Here is a 16,484-nt window from a genome sequence, read left to right as displayed (position 1 = left end):
ATGAAATCTTAAAAATTCATTATAATCTGAACTACCTTGTATAACTCCTTCTGAAGATGCTACAACTAAATAGTATTGATAATTTTATGAAATTCAAAATTCACTGACCGGAACCAAGTCTGCCAATCTACATCCGTTCAGTAATTCGTATTTTCCGCAATTACCGGTTATGAGGTAACGAAGTATTTATTGACCAGCTCATGCAGTGCATTACTAATACAATTAGAAAACCACTTTCATTAAATGTCCAGGCATTGAACTTTCATCATGCATTTAGAATCCTAAATATCTAAATATTTTTAAGATTACGTGTTTCCACGACGTAAAATAAGTTTCCAACTAAGCTTTATTCCAGACATAAAGGTCATTCACCTTTACTGTCTAGTCGGCGTTTGAAGCAGCGTGGTTTCATAATGCCACAAGTACAAAATCTTCAGATTTAACCCATGACCTAGATACTAGATCGTCTAAAATTTTAATTTATGTATCTGCGTTCAAATGTTTCTATATCAGACTATTCACAAAAAAATCATATCACAACATCACGCTTGTTATTTACGGAAGGGTAGGCAGAGTAAAAAATTTAGAATTTTTGCCAGACAGAATTATTCCCGTACAAAAGCAATGCATTGTTCGTCTCGAAATCTCTCTTTCATCAGTAACTTGTTGCAAACATTCAACAAAGCATGAGAATGATGTGTCCATATCCATATTTAGCGAATGTGTCACTCGCAAGTAGCTGTTGAACGTACAATGTCTGTTCATAACACATCTTTTAATCCACTAAGAGCAGAGGGTACATCTGCTTGTATATCCCAAAACCTTTTTTACTTGCGACATCCAACAAAGCAGAATGTAGCTTAGGCCTTTTTATTTCTTCGGCAGCTTTGTTAAAATTTCTGATAGCTTTTAAATTGCTATTGAGTGTCAAACTATGACCTCCAAAGCACAGATCCTTGCAATCAGTTGAAAGTATTCGAATGGTAGAGGTGAGTAAGGGTATTTACATAATTACAAAAAGCCAGTTTGGATTTTATATAAAAGCATTTATTTTAAAACAATGTAGGTAATAATATACTTTCTGATTCTTGGCAAAACAGTCTCACATAAGCAAGTCAACATTTGGCCTCTCTTAAGAATAAACATAAGACTAACATGCGCTGCCATAACTCACAAATGAATAAACTGAAATATCAGATAAATAATATAAAAGGACAAATATAAAATTATTTCCATACATCTACATTGCAGTTAGCATTGCATCTTGGTTGAGCAATCTTAGATTAATTTGTTTATTAACGTAAATTATTCTAAATAAAAGGGAACATTAACATTACTAGAATTGACTCACAATATTAGCATATATAAAAAAACCATCTACTGTACCTAATTAACAGTTTTCACAGACGCAGACATTACAGTCCACAATGAGTTTGTGGTTTAATATTGATAAAATTTGATAATAAATGCACAACAAAAATATAATTTAAGTTGCCTTTGTCTTTTAAGTTTATAAAAATATATAACAATTTAGAAATAATTATAACAGTTCATCTATAAACAATTTGGAATAATATTGCACAAGCTCAAAGCTAAATTATTATGTGCATTTTTCATAAATACTATAAATATAACAACAAACCAACACAACACTTCGTAACTCTAAATAATTAGGTTTTATGACTCGTCTTTTAATGACACACTATAGTTTAACCATCGACAACTACAATCCAGTACACGGGAACATCAGTAGCTTGGCCTCGCTCGATCTGTTACTTAATTTTATAGGAAAATTAGACCATGACAAATTTCAGCCGCTGTTGCGAATATCGCGATTATGTTCCTAAAACTAATCTAACTAATAGAAAAATAATATCACAGGCAAACATGTCAATTTTGTAAAGTGAGAATTTTTCAACCGGGCACAAAGCTTTGCTTGGCCCTTAGGTTTCGGCACTATTAGTAAACTAGTGTTACAACTGAATTTAAACAGATTGATGAGATAATAGTTAGAAGTATCACAAGATAGAATACAACGTGGATGGATTGGAACTAGCAGAACGTCTCAAGGGACTAAAAGTAGTGTACCTAAATATAAAAGCCTCTATTTAGGTAGAATATAAACATTTACAATAGATACATAATGCTTATAAAATATCAAGTCAAAGTTTTACAATGTGTATGATCTGATTATAGTTGTCGATCTAAATCCGTAATTTTAGTTTACAATGTGGTCAAATTTCCAACATAGGACCGAATTCATAGCGCCGTAGATTCGGCAATTTAATTTCCACGATTGCCCTAGAGTTATTATACCAAATGATATATCTAAGGAACTCCAGTGAGGAAATATTCTTTTAATTATCATACTCTACAATACTAAAAACTAAGAACCGTTAACCGCGAGAACAAAGCGACCACATTGTCCCTCACCACCACCATCACCGAGTGTTGGTTTGTTAGAAAATATTTTCACAGCACAGGAACAAACACATTCTGGACTAAATAAAATCTGAAAATGATAACAACATTTGTTTTTAAAGACTAGCACGTAATTTTGGCACAACGCTGTGTCCTCTCAGAGCACAGTGGCATCGATGTTGTTCTCTTTATATACAAAAGTTTAAAGATTTTTGCTCAGTGAAAACTAAGGTGGAGTGGACCGGACGCGGCCGGAGACGGGTCAGACTCGAGTCTCGCCGCGCCGCAGTCGGGCCACTGCGCGCGACGCCCGCGGCTTGCCGACCGAGTGCCGTCCCACCCACTCAACATTAACAATTATTAGGGTTTCACAAAGCTTACTACGACCAAAGTATCAGGAACAATGTTATTAGATTTCAATTATTATTTAACAATAGCAAGCAAAGTAAAAATACATATTTTCTTTATAATATTTGTGCCCAATGTGTCATGTTCGATGTATCGTTTTAAATTTATTTATGAAACCCTAAATTATAGTGACCGATTGTATCGTTCACATTTGATATGGACAGCTGCCATTACAATCATAAAATGCAAAATAATGTATATTAAATTTAGTACAAAATTATCGTAAATAATTAAAAAAAAAACTTATTTGAGTAAATAAATTCTCTTGTTCCATTGCTCATTCAGTGCTATAAAGATCAGAGTGTAAAAATAACTGTATTCACAGCGTGGGAAGCTTGTTCATGTATAAAGACATTACCCTGTCTCAGGTGGAGGTTAGGTTAGTTATTATTTCGATAATTTCATTATTATTTTAAAACAACAAATTAAATAAAAGTAGGTATCAAAACTATGCTAGGTTGAAGTTAGGTCAAGTGTTCGGCTGTACGACGAGGTACTTTTATTTTTACACCCTGCCTCAATGAGTATTTTACCCCAACAACACTCTTAAATCCAAACAACAGTACATACCTAACACTTTCCCTGTATAAATATATTATAGTCTTGTAAAAGAAACCTTCGAAACCTCATAGGTCATTAACACTACGTGAGAAATTACACAAGAGCATTAGGATACAATATATTGCTACGAGTTAACTTATCATTTGGCACTAAATTAACATATTGCATCTCGAGCATTCGTCACAAATATATATACTTGCAAATCCTTTAAACTCTCAATTTATCATTTCTAAATTACAATTAATTCATTTAATTTTCTAATGATATAATTTTCATTGGGCCAAAAACTTCATGTTCTATGTGAATGTGTTATGAACTATAAACGAAATACAAATATTTCATATATTGAGCAATCTGTCCATTCCCTTCTCACTTTCAAATACCTAAAGGTGTTTTAGTAACGGGAATGTGTGCTATACCAAACGTAAAAACACGAAATTAATAGACAAGACGCATTCTCGGCAAGTAAAATTTGGCAAAATTGAGCATTAAGACTTTCAATTGGCATCGTAAAATATTACATAATAGTAAGATTTTACTACGTAGCACTGCGTGACTACTTATATATCCTAACTCTGGTAACTGTAACTTATTATAGGTACACCAATCTCTTACAGTTGACTGCTAAAGATGTGCGAAGTGTACTGTGTAGTGTACACGACTCGGACCACGGAAACGGCAACTATTTGTACATCGACCAACACTACGACCGAGTGACGTCACCCTGCAGGGCAGCCCACGACCGGACCAATCCTCTCGTCTCACGCAACCACCACCGAGTCCTGGCCTGCCGCTGCGTCTGCTATCGCGAGCCTTGCAACGGGTTATATGTCCGTTTCAGTGATCCGTACATAATGATTATGTTATTTGTACAAGATGTACAAAATAGTGAAAAAACTAAGTATTACAAATTGATATGACGTAAACGTGAGACTTTATCATTATGAGAATTTAGTTATCGTTCAAAAGAACTATATATGACCGTGGACTTCTCAAGAGATCTTTCCAATTTACTAACTACATTTATAACAACTTGGTTAAAATAGTATTTAAAAATGAAATAAATCGTTTCTTTATCAAATAATAGTTATTGCTTTTTTGATATGATAATTACATCTGGTGGCAGATGGTCAGGCAGGGAGGCGCGGGGGCGCGGGCTGCGCTAGGCGCGCTCCGCGGCACCCCTCGTCCCCCCACTGATACTCTTACGTCACCTTATCATACAGACCGACTGTACAATATTATAATTACGTTATAACTCTTAAATGTATATTTTAAAAATATGACTGCTTTATATCCATCATGATCACAGCTCTCCAAAGACTTTACAATATCCAAACCTTGACGCTCCAAAATAAATTCTTTATTATCATTTACACCTATAAAACGAAATGACTATAATATCTATAAGATAGCTCTAAAAATTATGCCATTTTGATATATTTACTTTGCAATTGCAACGGTCCCTCGTACAGCACTTAAATGCCTCATATACAAATTTTAACGTAACGTTGAAAATGACTCGATTTATATTTAAACATAAAATATAGAAAGCAATAAAACGACTGACTCATGTCTATAAAAAAATTTAGAAATAAAGCGGCAGTGTTTGCGAAAATTGGTGCAAATAGAATCTAACTACAAAACATGTCTTAGGAACCTGATAAATTATTGCTAGAGCTTCGGGCACGACTCCACTCCCCTTCCTTACAAACGACAATGCATCCCCGGCGCGGCCGGCAGATACATAACGAGATAAAATCTTATCAGTAGCCAATAGAAAAATATCACCTAAATAAATATGAATATTTTACACGGGCAACTCACCGTCGTCGTTCGTGGTCGCGTCGCCGCGCAAATAAATATAAATCTTTCCAAACGATCGACGGGAGCCCGTCCGCGACCGAGCCGGCGCGCCGCGACCTACGAACGCGCCTCGAGAGCGACGAGTATCTTTATTTTCTCTTCTTTTTTTGGTAAAAAATAACAAGATTATGAAATTGATATGCAACACCGCGGCCATCACTGCGCCTCGCCGTCCTCGTCCGCGCCCGCGCCCCCCGCCCCCGCGCCCCGCGAGAACTCGCCTGTACCCGAACCCGCGCCTCCTCCGCCCGGACCTTTCGAGGCATCACTGCAACAATTTACAACAATACTCAGCACATCAAACTTAAATAACAGCTTAATATGGCAACACATAGTATGTTTAGTAACTTCATAAGGTAACAATCCAATTTGAATTTAAAACGATAGCTTTAAGGTTGAATTTAGTAAAACAACTTACTAGTTAGAGTAGGAGGAGCGCGCACTGCCGCCGGGCGTGTCGACGTCGCAGGGAGGGGGCCGCGCGGCCGCGCTCAGCAAGTAGTTGGTCGAATCGCTGAAACAGTTCGACAGCCTGCTACAAATTGTATTACTGCCTCCAGTAGCGCGGTGGTATACAGATACATACATGTTATCACATTGCCAATAATAATAAGCTGCATAAATAACACTTCTAAATTTTGCCAGTTTTAACTCTTACTTCAGATTATGACTGAACATAATTAACCCTTGAATAAAATTAGTAAAATAACTTTAATTACATAAACCTTAGAACAGTTCAGTTTAAACGTTGTTGATAATTGTTAATTGTTGAATTTAATTACTGTGAAAAATACTATGATGTCATCCATTATGTACTTGTCCCATCTCTAGAACTCTGCTAATTTATCATCACGAATATATATTTTTAGAACGAAATAAACAAAATAAATGTAAAAGTATGATTATTACAGAATCACTAGCAACAGACCAAGTAGATCTAATTGAATTCTACCATACTAACAAAGGTCAGCAGTACTAAAGGTTACCGCTGTCTGATAATAAAAATCTGACCATTGAATTCCATTGATTGTGATGTTTAGAATTGTTTATTAGTCTACATAATATAATATAATATAGAGTTAACTTAATACATTATAATACTTTGTGTCTTCCTGTAGATTTACTTACAGCATTTAACGCAGAGCAATCAAATGGTGGGAAGTTTTGTTTAATAATAAGAAAAGACAAAAAAAAGTTATATCGCTAAGTCAATTATCATCCCACCCAAAACATAAATGTGAAAGGATGCCAAGTTCGATAATATTGGAATGCTTCGCCTATAAAAGAAGTGAGATCTAAATAAGTACCAAGTTCCATACACAGACCTCAGTTAAAAATGATATAACAAGTTGGCAAGTTTTCACACACTTTGTTATAAACCTACTAAACGCAATGAGTCAAGTATATAATTTTCTATTAAAACTTGCCAAGTTATATCATTTTTAACTGAGGTCTGTGTATGGAACTTGGTACTTATTTAGATCTCACTTCTTTTATAGGCGAAGCATTACAATATTATCGAACTTGGCATCCTTTCACATTTATGTTTTGGGTGGGATTTCATTTATTTTTGTAAGGTTTATTTTCTTTTTTCTTATTTTACTTTACTTTGACTAAATACAAACCTTCGTAACGAATTTTAGGTCGGTACGACCATTGGAAGATATAATATAAATTTTTTGTTTTAGTTCCTTAGGGGTATGAATTTACACCTTCATTATTTTTAAAACCGACTCACACTTGGCCATTTTCAGATTTTTTCCTTTACCTTGACCTAAAGACCTACCTCCATGCCAAATTTCAAGTCAATACGACCATTGGAAGTGGTCTAGGTTTTTGATGAGTGAGTCAGTCAGTGAGTGTATAGTAAAAATAGCGATTTTCTGACGTCAATATCTCAAGACCTACAATAGGTACATTAATGAAATTTTGTATTTTAGATAAGTAAGTAGATCTCGACAGATACTAGAAATTTCATATGCGTAGATAAAATAGATTTTGAGTTATAGGTGGGTCGAACTTGGCCCGAAATGGTTCGTGTAATATAACCCACGGCCGGTGTGTCGGTTTTTTTGCTCGAACTTGGCGGACACACTGCCGTGTGTCTAGATGTCGATGACACACAGTTACGCACTATAAGTAAAACGAATAAATTAGTGCTGTAGTACTAAAGCAAAAGTATAAATAAATATATTATTTAAAGAATTCCTTCAAGTTGAATGTCATGGGTCGACACTGCCCCCAGAATTATCAGTCGTGCGGTTTGCTATCTCAATGTCATGTTTAGCACAATGTACCAGCATGGCGAAAACACTGTCTCAGTAATGACATATTCAACCGATATCACTATTTATTTGTCGTGGTATTCTGTGATGTCATGTCGCAACGTACTCATGGCGATAAGCATGGCACACATGGTGCGAGATAACCTCCCTCACATTTCTTGAGATTAATAAAAATTAAAGTGTCTTTATCAAATACTAGCGTAGGTACCTACAGTGTCCGTCGGGTCATTATACCTATCTCAGTAGTAGACGAATATTCACAAGATATAAGAGCAGAAATGAGCAGACCCCTACGCATTAATGTTAGTAATCAGTTCAAAAGGTTTTCATGTTTATTTTTGATGATTACAAAACATTTATTGATAAGCAAGTAATCATCTTATTTATAACGTGACCAGAGTTTTGTGTTCCGTTTATCTGATGACTGACACTCAATTTACATCTTTATCTTTTCAAAATTCATGAATAAGTTCTAATAACATTTACCGTTCGTGTAATGGCATAAATAGTTTTCAAACATTGTATTGTCTATCCCTTGCAGCTGTAGGACGTACAATAGTCATCATAATGAACTGATAGTCTACTGCTGGACTACACAAGAGAGTTTGCATAATCTCACTTGCTGGTGGATTGGACTCAGCAATTTAAAAGGTTCAGGTTTATAGGATAGTTCTTCAGCCTAGCTCAGCCCAGCTCTGTCTTATGAGTCGGGTTAGTTGGTTCCAGCCACATTCTTGGAATGATTGGGGATGGTAACGAATGTCTCTACTATGTCCTCTCAGCATATGGCACATGGCATAGGAAAGTATAAGGCGGTATAGAAAATAATGAAAAGTGAGTTATGATGTTAAGTGTAAGTTCACCTGGCGGTCCTCATCCTGAGCGCGGCGCAGTTTTCCTTGCACTTGTAGGCGAGCACCTGCTTGATCCTGCTGACCTCGACGTCGGGGAAGTGGCGGCTGACGTAGGAGATGAGCGCGTGCACGCGGCGGCGGTCCAGCGGCGGCTTGGTGGGGCGCGACTCCTGGCCCGCGCGCGACCAGCGCTGCCCCGTCACCGAGCACGTCGCCAGCTCGATGGGCGAGAACAGCGCCGCCGCCAGCCCCCGCGTCACCTTGCGGTAGTCGCCCCACTTCACGCCGCGCAACAGCTCCTCGCGTATCTCCACGCCCTCACCCAACTTTATCTATGAGATAACGAAAAATATATTATTATAATCTCTCTGCTTTCAAATCTATATTGCATATCTATTTATCATACGATTTGCAAGCTTTGATGCTCAAATGCCCTCCACAAACAACTATAGGGAGGAGATATGAAATAAAGTCATTATGTAACAGTTAAAATAAACTGTTAGATTTAAAGTATGATTAGAAGGATAGCTGCAGAATGTATGTATGACTTACAAGTCTAGGTGCGGCGGCTCCTCGTTCGTTCTCTCGCTTGATGACGAAGGGCAAGGCGCGTCGGTGTTGCTCCAGCCAGACGGCGTCTGGGACCGGACGGTTGCGTCTACCATCCCACCTTCCTACAGCTAGCACACACACCACAATACATTACACCAACAACTTTATGAGGATGAACAAACATAACGATTCTCATAGATAATTGTCTCGTTAGAAAGACAATCGTAATCAATACGCAACACGATAAGTGATAGGCGACCATGCAGCATTATACAATAACTTGATAAATTTTTAATTCCAAGGTTATAGTTTAATCTGTTTAAAATGTATTTCGCTGAGTGAAATATCAAGGTAAACTCGTTCGACACGACCCACTGGTAACTAAAAAGCACAATTTCTTCGCAATACTTTATTTCTTGATATTTAGTAAAAAATACATTGATGTATGTACACAAGTTTAATAATCTGCACAAAGCGAATGTGCAGACAAACGTAGGTAGTTACATTTGATTAATTCTCACATTAAAGATAGACAAAATTAGCAGTCTGTAATTGCTTGCGATACTAAGATAAGTAACAAGAATATAACGGACAATTGGAAACAAGTCAACTCAATATATTGAACATTTGATTGACCATGTTTGAAAGCGGGACGTTATTACAACCACCTGCAGCCGATCCGATGCATTCACACGAATCGCCGCAGGTACAATATAATGTGTTGTTAATTGCACTCAATTATAAAAGTATAATTCTTCTGTGTTAACGACATCAGTAAATAGTACCATTAATTAATAGAATTTCTAGATTTATATAATTTCTATTAAGTTCAGCAGTGTGAAGAGATTCATTTCATTTTTGTATATACATTTATATTTTTTTTTTTCTTTAAGATAAGAATATGACAATAATAAAAGCTGCGCCTTAAATTATTAATTGGGATTAAAATTATTATTTAAGAAAAGTGCTTTTTAAAATTACTATTACTAATACGTATAAGCGATTATTTTAGATTAATTATTTATTATTGCAAAAAACTTTCGTTCATAATATTTATAAATATTAAACAGTGTTAAAAATAAATGCAAGATCGAAATTTGGAGATCATGGAAATAAAATCACTTGAGATCACACATTATTCCAATAAGTTTACAATTAAATTTTCAAAAGATAAACTAATATTGTTACTCACAACCCTAATCATACCTTTAAGAAGTGTCCCCTCTAAATGCTTTTTTATTACAAAATGACTAGATGTGCTTTTTTCATGGCAATCATTTAAATACATCTACAAAAACATTAAAGAAATAACCGATCGAAATTTAAAGTTCTATAAAAATATAAAAAAAATCCCTCGTCTATGGTCTACCGTAAATAACGCTGGTAGTGCTATGACACTGGGCTAGTGGAGAGTATGGCAAGTTGTGGTTCAAACGTACATAAAATATATCTTATTGCTTATATTATATAGGTACTCAACATAACATCAACAGTTACGCTCAGCCTCGTAGCGTTCTAATTGCTTCAATTCTATTATTATATTGTATATAAATCACTTGAACTCTTGTTTGTTTGTATATAAATGAATTAGGGTACCGTAGCCACCTGGCTAGGAGGCTGTATACTATAATGGCCCCATCGACATATCTTCGCTATTGTATAACGTGCTTCGGATTCTCATAATATCTTTAACTAAAACAGTATTCTTACTATAAGTACTAGAAACAATGCGAGGATAAACTATAACCATCATATTAATTGAACAAATAATATTCTTGACCTAAGCTAGCGGCACCCTTAGCAAGGCAGTTCAACGTGCATTCGGCAATATTAACAAATAATGATATCATTCATAATATTATATTTCCTATTTATTATTGTGTAATAAAATCGATCGGAAGCCATTGGTTGAATGGAAATGTTAACTGATTTAAATATGGTGAGCATATCAACAATGCACTAGGCTTGGTATGGCAACAAAACTGTGGTGTTCCACCCTAAACAACTAATTTATCGTAGGTATGTATCATTTTAATATACGATTTTTGAAGACTTACTATTCATTATATCTGAGATTTTGTACAAACTATTTACCGGGAGCCGTCCAATCACTCAACAATAACATTGTGTAAAGATAAAACTATTGTGTATAAAAATATCACTATTGTAGTTGGGCGCGGACTTATGGACACTCAAAGCTTCGTACATGAGTCCGCGTATTCGACAAATAAAACGGATATGGTCGACACTTTCCGTCGTCTGCAGTACAAAAAAATTATACTCTATTATGAAAATACACCTATTTTATTTATTTATTATTTCTATCTCGGACAGATAGTGTCGACCAAATGTGGATAACGTGTATAATGTCTGTATGTATAATAATTATGTAACCAGTAAATAACCTATGTTATGTAAAATCAGCACCGGTTGCAACAAATGCTTTAACAACAATCAGTCTATTGTCAGAAAGGAAGGTACTGTACGTGTCTCCTTAACGAGCTTCAATTAGTCACTTAACTAGAACCCTTATCCACCATGACTCAATGGTCGTACGATCACTTTTATGACTAAAATGTGGGTTTCCTATAGGTATATTATTAACAAAATTCCCCTTACTCCTCAATGACGCAAGGCTACAATTTTACAAAATAACCATGAGAGGGCTGGCGACCCACTACTATATGCAATATGATCAACATACTTCTATTATTGCTATGTTAAACTATTTATAGAGAAATCCTCTTCCTACAGATAGTAGGAAGCACTAAAAGAAACTCGTTAATGCGACGCATATCTGGCACTCGGTATATTATAGAAAGGCACACAATAAGCGGAGAGGTGTGACGGCAAATAGGCCCCCGGCGACACTCCGATCACAGACTAGATATATCTATTGACAGTCTTCGTTACGACTTTATAAGCCACATCTTCACGACTTCGCCATACGAAGAGACACAACGCTACATTCTTTATACTCTATTCAGTATGTATCATAGCAGTGGAATGCTATAAAACGGTTTCGTCGGAGGAAAGAGCACGACGCGTAGCGCGCGATAAACACGGCCACTGATAAATAGGCGTGCAACAGTTATCGCAGGCGCGGCGTCATATCTACGGAGATCGGTAACGGGGGGCAGCGTAGCGTCTCCTCGACGGTAACGACCCGCGAGAGAGAGCGCGGCTACTGCTGGAAGTGCTGGGCGGGCCGCAGCGCGGGCAGCGGCGGCGGCGGCGGCTTCAGGCGCAGGCGCGCGGGCGGGTGCTGCGCCAGCGTGTGGCGGCGCAGGTACAGCGGCGTCTTGAAGGAGCGCCCGCACGTGGCGCACGCCACCGGCTGCGCCTCGTGGATCAGGCGCACGTGCTGGCGCAGGTTGGACGCGTTGCTGTACCGGCGCCCGCACACCGCGCACTGCACGCCCGCGCCGCCCGCCGCGCCGGCGCCGGCTGCCAACAACACCAGTTCGCATGCCGCACCGCGCCCGCCGCGCACGCCGCGCCGCCGCCCCACTGCCGCCGCGCCTCCCATCGGCTTGCCGTATTCAAATGCTAATGCTATCGCACTACTCACATCCGCTACCATCCTCTTTCGACCACCTTATTATGATGGGATGAACCTACATTGTTTTATGAATTTATCCTTAATGATTTAATAATTGCAGGTCGGTAGCAAGTACATAATGTAGAAAGAGCCTGAGTCGTAAAGGACTGGAAACAGTGAATTGACAAGAGTGAGGGTAAGTAACGGACGATAGCATTTGAATAGGATGAGAGCAGGCCGCCTGTAGCAGGTCGGCGCCGGCAGCCGGTGGGAGTGGCGGGCCGTGGTCGCGGCGGCGCGGCGAGCGTGCGGTCGCGGTGCGGGCCGCGCGTCGCCCGACACCCGCGCGCCTAGCCACCTGATACACTATACGAGACCGCGCGCTCTCTACTGTGACCGAATTATTATTTTTCGTCAAATCGCTAAAAAGGAGGTTCGCCGGGGGCGCGGCTGTCCGAGTCGACGTGTGCGTGTGATAATGACGTGATAGTGAACAAGAAATAAGTATATTTACCTTCCGCGTTCTCGTCTCGCAGCTCCGTGTTCATCCCGGCCATCAGATCCATATTACCTGCTAAAATAGTGTAAACCGTCATTATTTGAATACCAATGGTTTGGAACACTTCCAAACAAACATAATTTAGTTACAAACCTTGCAGAGCAGCAAATGGATTCGCGAGCGCGTTGGTCTCGTTGTAGTAGATCTGTGGGAAGTTCGAACGCTCCTCGTCGCTGGCCTCTTGTTCCATTACTTCCATTTTTGGTTCCAGAAGATCGGTTGCATTGAATTCTTGGCATTTGTCTGTTCTTTCAGGGTCTCCAGGGTCCATAAGTATATCACTCTCTTCATTTTTCACCTCAGGGGCTTCGAGATCAGTTTTTACCCTTAGAGCTGGGTAATTGGGAGTTTCTCTATAGTCATCATTATTAGGCCTCATTTGACTAGAAGTTTGAAAAGGAGCTTCTTCATTGAGATTGTTTCTGGCAACATCGGGAGAATTTCTCGTGGAGCGACGACTTGTATTTTGTTCTTGGTCTTCAACAGATGTCGTCTCGACATTTTGGTTTGCGGCTTTGGAAGAGGAGGTAGAGTGTGACGGCTTGGCGCTGAGCAAATTACGTAGTTGGGAAGGAGGTGATTTTCGATTCACTTTCTGCAACACACAAACATAAACAGAATGTGTTAAATGGAGGAATAATAATATATGTTGCTAACGAAAATGTATTTTAATGGATTACTTTGTCGTTGTGTTGTGAACAGTCTGTGAGGCCTCTAATTTGCAGCGCGTCGGCAGTTCGTAGGAAAGCGCTGAGTTGTGCCTGCGCTATGTTCACTTGTCCCACGTACATAAACTGTAGCAGCGCGCGCACGTGCGACACCTCGCAGTCGCGCATGAATATTATAGGGTGAGGACATGGATTGTTCTGAAAGTAACAATGTGCTTTAATCAACAATAACAATCAACAACAGCCGTCATTATGATAAATAGCACTATACTATTATGCAACTGTTTTCAATTAATCATTTTAACTTTATAAATACTGATTATGATGACTATGACAACCTCATTGATATACCCATGTTGCAACTTCTTCATCATGAAAAACATTCAACATGCTTTATATTGTAAGCTATAAAAAAATAAATAAAGGCCATTGACCAAACATCTTAATTTTATTACATAATCAAGACAAGATTAAATAAATAAATCTATTGTTCATAAACATTACAAGAGTACAACAGCTAAACACTATAGCTATATTGCTGTCTCTCTCCTTCGAAAGGAGAATGACAATGACAGGTAATGTTTATCAAATGTTTATGAATGTCAAGTTTTTATGAACAAGGGGGATAATGTTTGAACTTTGGAATCAAAAGGTTAACATACAACAAACTGGCGTAGAGTATTCTATTCTTATGTTATAATGAGAAGATGTACTACAACAACTTACTATCTTTGTTTAATAATGGTGCTTGATTAAATTAGCTCATGCATTGTTAGTAACAAGATAAGATGTACATAGATTGATAAATGTGATAGGAAAAAATGTTTATGGAAAATATCAATACAAGTATAATCTTAACCTAGAAATTATAATGTCACAAAGTAAAGTTATTTATAGACAGGTGAAGCACTCAATCAGTATTCACCCTCCCATTTAAATTAGAAATCCCCGAAGAACAGCATCTATTTTAAGGTGATTTTGAGCCTTTGTTTAACATTAGTTGGTATTAAAAGCAATATTGTTAAGAGTTTGATGATAAAATCTAATATAATATGTTTTCCATTATCACAAAGCAATTACACCATAACATTTCAGTCACCTCAGATAAAGTTTTACAGGTAAAAGTCTATTGTTTTAATAAAAGGTACTTCAATAGATAAGATACAGAAAGAAAGGAAAAATAAGAAAGATGACAACTTCTTCATGTGTATTAGACTTCATCTATTGTGCCACAAAAGCTAATTAGAAGCTACTCTATAGTTAACAGTTACAGTAATAAGTTTCACATTAGTAAGGTATTCCCATGAACTATTGATTTTTTAGTCATTATGGAGATGACTGGTACTTAGTGGCAATATCTGTAATATTGATTGGACCACAAATACAACAGTGTACATAAAAATATAGAAGCTGATAAACTAATGCTACACATGCACTGCACTATGTGTCTGGACAACTTTCATCATTCATTTGGTAGGTCATCTTTATGCTCATAAAGATTTCAGTACCAATGACCCCAGATAAAAGTGTTACAAAACCATTTTTAATAGGTATATTAAAATTAGGCAAACATATTCATTAGCATCGACTGTAATGGTTACACTATGTGTATAATGAATTCATTATATGCTTCCAAGACAAATGTAATCTATAGCCCCAATGGTAATGAGTTAATTAGAAATTGTGAAACAGAATTTTAAAGTAGGTACAAATAAATGAAATCACGAGTACTTAACCGGAACGCGAGACATGGCATTTGTAAGTAGATCAAGTGTTTTATACATAACAACTTTCACTAGAGTCATTGTAATGGTGACACATCAAAGTGTGGGGAGTGAAAGATGGACTTACTTTAAATAATTCCTTGAAATATGGACTACATGCCGAAAGAACCACTTTATGTGCCTCCAGCCGGTGCCCCTCACATGCCAGGGTGACATCCACGAAGTCCTCATCATCGCGCAATGCCTCGAATTGAGAAGTTATATTCGCTTGAAAATTGTTCCATCTCAAACAAAATTGCTGGTCGCCACCCAGTTCTGTACCTTCCATTACTTATAGACATAACTCGATATCCCTGCTCATTTAATTGGTTGATAAGAATAGTTAATTATTGAAAATAAATATATCACAGTAACTTGCAATTTCAGTCGCCGTCTGGCCGAAAATCTTATGAAAGAAAACAATCAATAAAATCTCGTACCAATATAAGAAAAATAAAAACTTTTTAATTTGTCATTTGGATGGTACATTCACTTCAACGTTCCATTACACTCACTGATTCGTCACCGGTTTTTTCTTTTTTTACAAAAAACAAATCGAAATTCACTCTTATGAACAGTTTGAAAGTCTAAAACTGACTAAACTATTATTTTAAGTAATAAAAATAGCAATTACATATTTTCTCACTATCAAATCCTGTTACTCTAACAATGACTCATTTACGGTTAATTAAAATGTGTATTGACGGATGGCAACATTAAGATCATTGTACAGTTTGCCAATAAAAAAATAAAAAAATTTTTGGAAATATTTTTTTTTTATAATTATAGAAATATAGACATGATTTGCGGTAGCAGAGTTTATTAGTATTAAATTGAAATCTAAATTAATTCTATTGGTAGCGTATTATAAATCATTTTTTTATGTATTAAGTCGTAACTTGAGTATAGCAAGACTAAAATTTTATTATATTCTTTAATTTTCAATATCAATTATTTACCTCTTCTATCAAGTACCAATACCTATATTTTTACTTAAACTAAATGA

General features: G+C 37.0%; 1 protein-coding gene across 6 annotated transcripts; it reads right to left on the bottom strand.

Annotated features, from left to right (window-relative positions):
• Window positions 1–1,025: 1,025 nt before the first annotated feature.
• LOC118267320 (protein bric-a-brac 1) lies at window positions 1,026–15,961 on the bottom strand. 6 transcript variants are annotated; one of them, XM_050702889.1, is made up of 9 exons: window positions 15,567–15,959; window positions 13,728–13,913; window positions 13,141–13,642; window positions 13,003–13,059; window positions 12,542–12,544; window positions 8,948–9,069; window positions 8,405–8,727; window positions 5,675–5,770; window positions 1,026–5,524 (listed from the first exon to the last, which is right to left on the bottom strand). In XM_050702889.1, exons 1-9 carry the CDS (start codon window positions 15,765–15,767, stop codon window positions 5,413–5,415), a joined length of 1,602 nt encoding a protein of 533 aa, XP_050558846.1. In that variant the 5' UTR covers window positions 15,768–15,959; the 3' UTR covers window positions 1,026–5,412. The 6 variants fall into 6 exon arrangements, with proteins under 6 accessions (XP_050558846.1, XP_035437142.2, XP_035437141.2 ...); XM_035581249.2 differs by lacking the exon at window positions 12,542–12,544 and having other exon boundaries at window positions 5,675–5,788; window positions 8,948–9,075; window positions 15,567–15,956; XM_035581248.2 differs by lacking the exon at window positions 12,542–12,544 and having other exon boundaries at window positions 5,675–5,788; window positions 8,948–9,075; window positions 13,003–13,062; window positions 15,567–15,952.
• Between the last annotated feature and the right edge of the window lie 523 nt (window positions 15,962–16,484).

This window comes from Spodoptera frugiperda, chromosome 23 (assembly GCF_023101765.2).
Source record: "Spodoptera frugiperda isolate SF20-4 chromosome 23, AGI-APGP_CSIRO_Sfru_2.0, whole genome shotgun sequence".
NCBI lineage: Eukaryota > Metazoa > Arthropoda > Insecta > Lepidoptera > Noctuidae > Spodoptera > Spodoptera frugiperda.
The sequence above is the reverse complement of the archived record's forward strand: the minus strand, read 5'-3'. Positions and strand labels throughout refer to the sequence as shown.

Coding starts and splice junctions, on each gene's coding strand:
- LOC118267320 (XM_035581248.2), bottom strand. CDS start 15,767: ATGGAAGGTACAGAACTGGGTGGCGACCAGCAATTTTGTTTGAGATGG. Junction 13,063..13,140: donor TCCATTTGCTGCTCTGCAAG/GTTTGTAACTAA, acceptor ACACTATTTTAG/CAGGTAATATGGATCTGATG. Junction 8,728..8,947: donor GAGCCGCCGCACCTAGACTT/GTAAGTCATACA, acceptor GTTATCTCATAG/ATAAAGTTGGGTGAGGGCGT.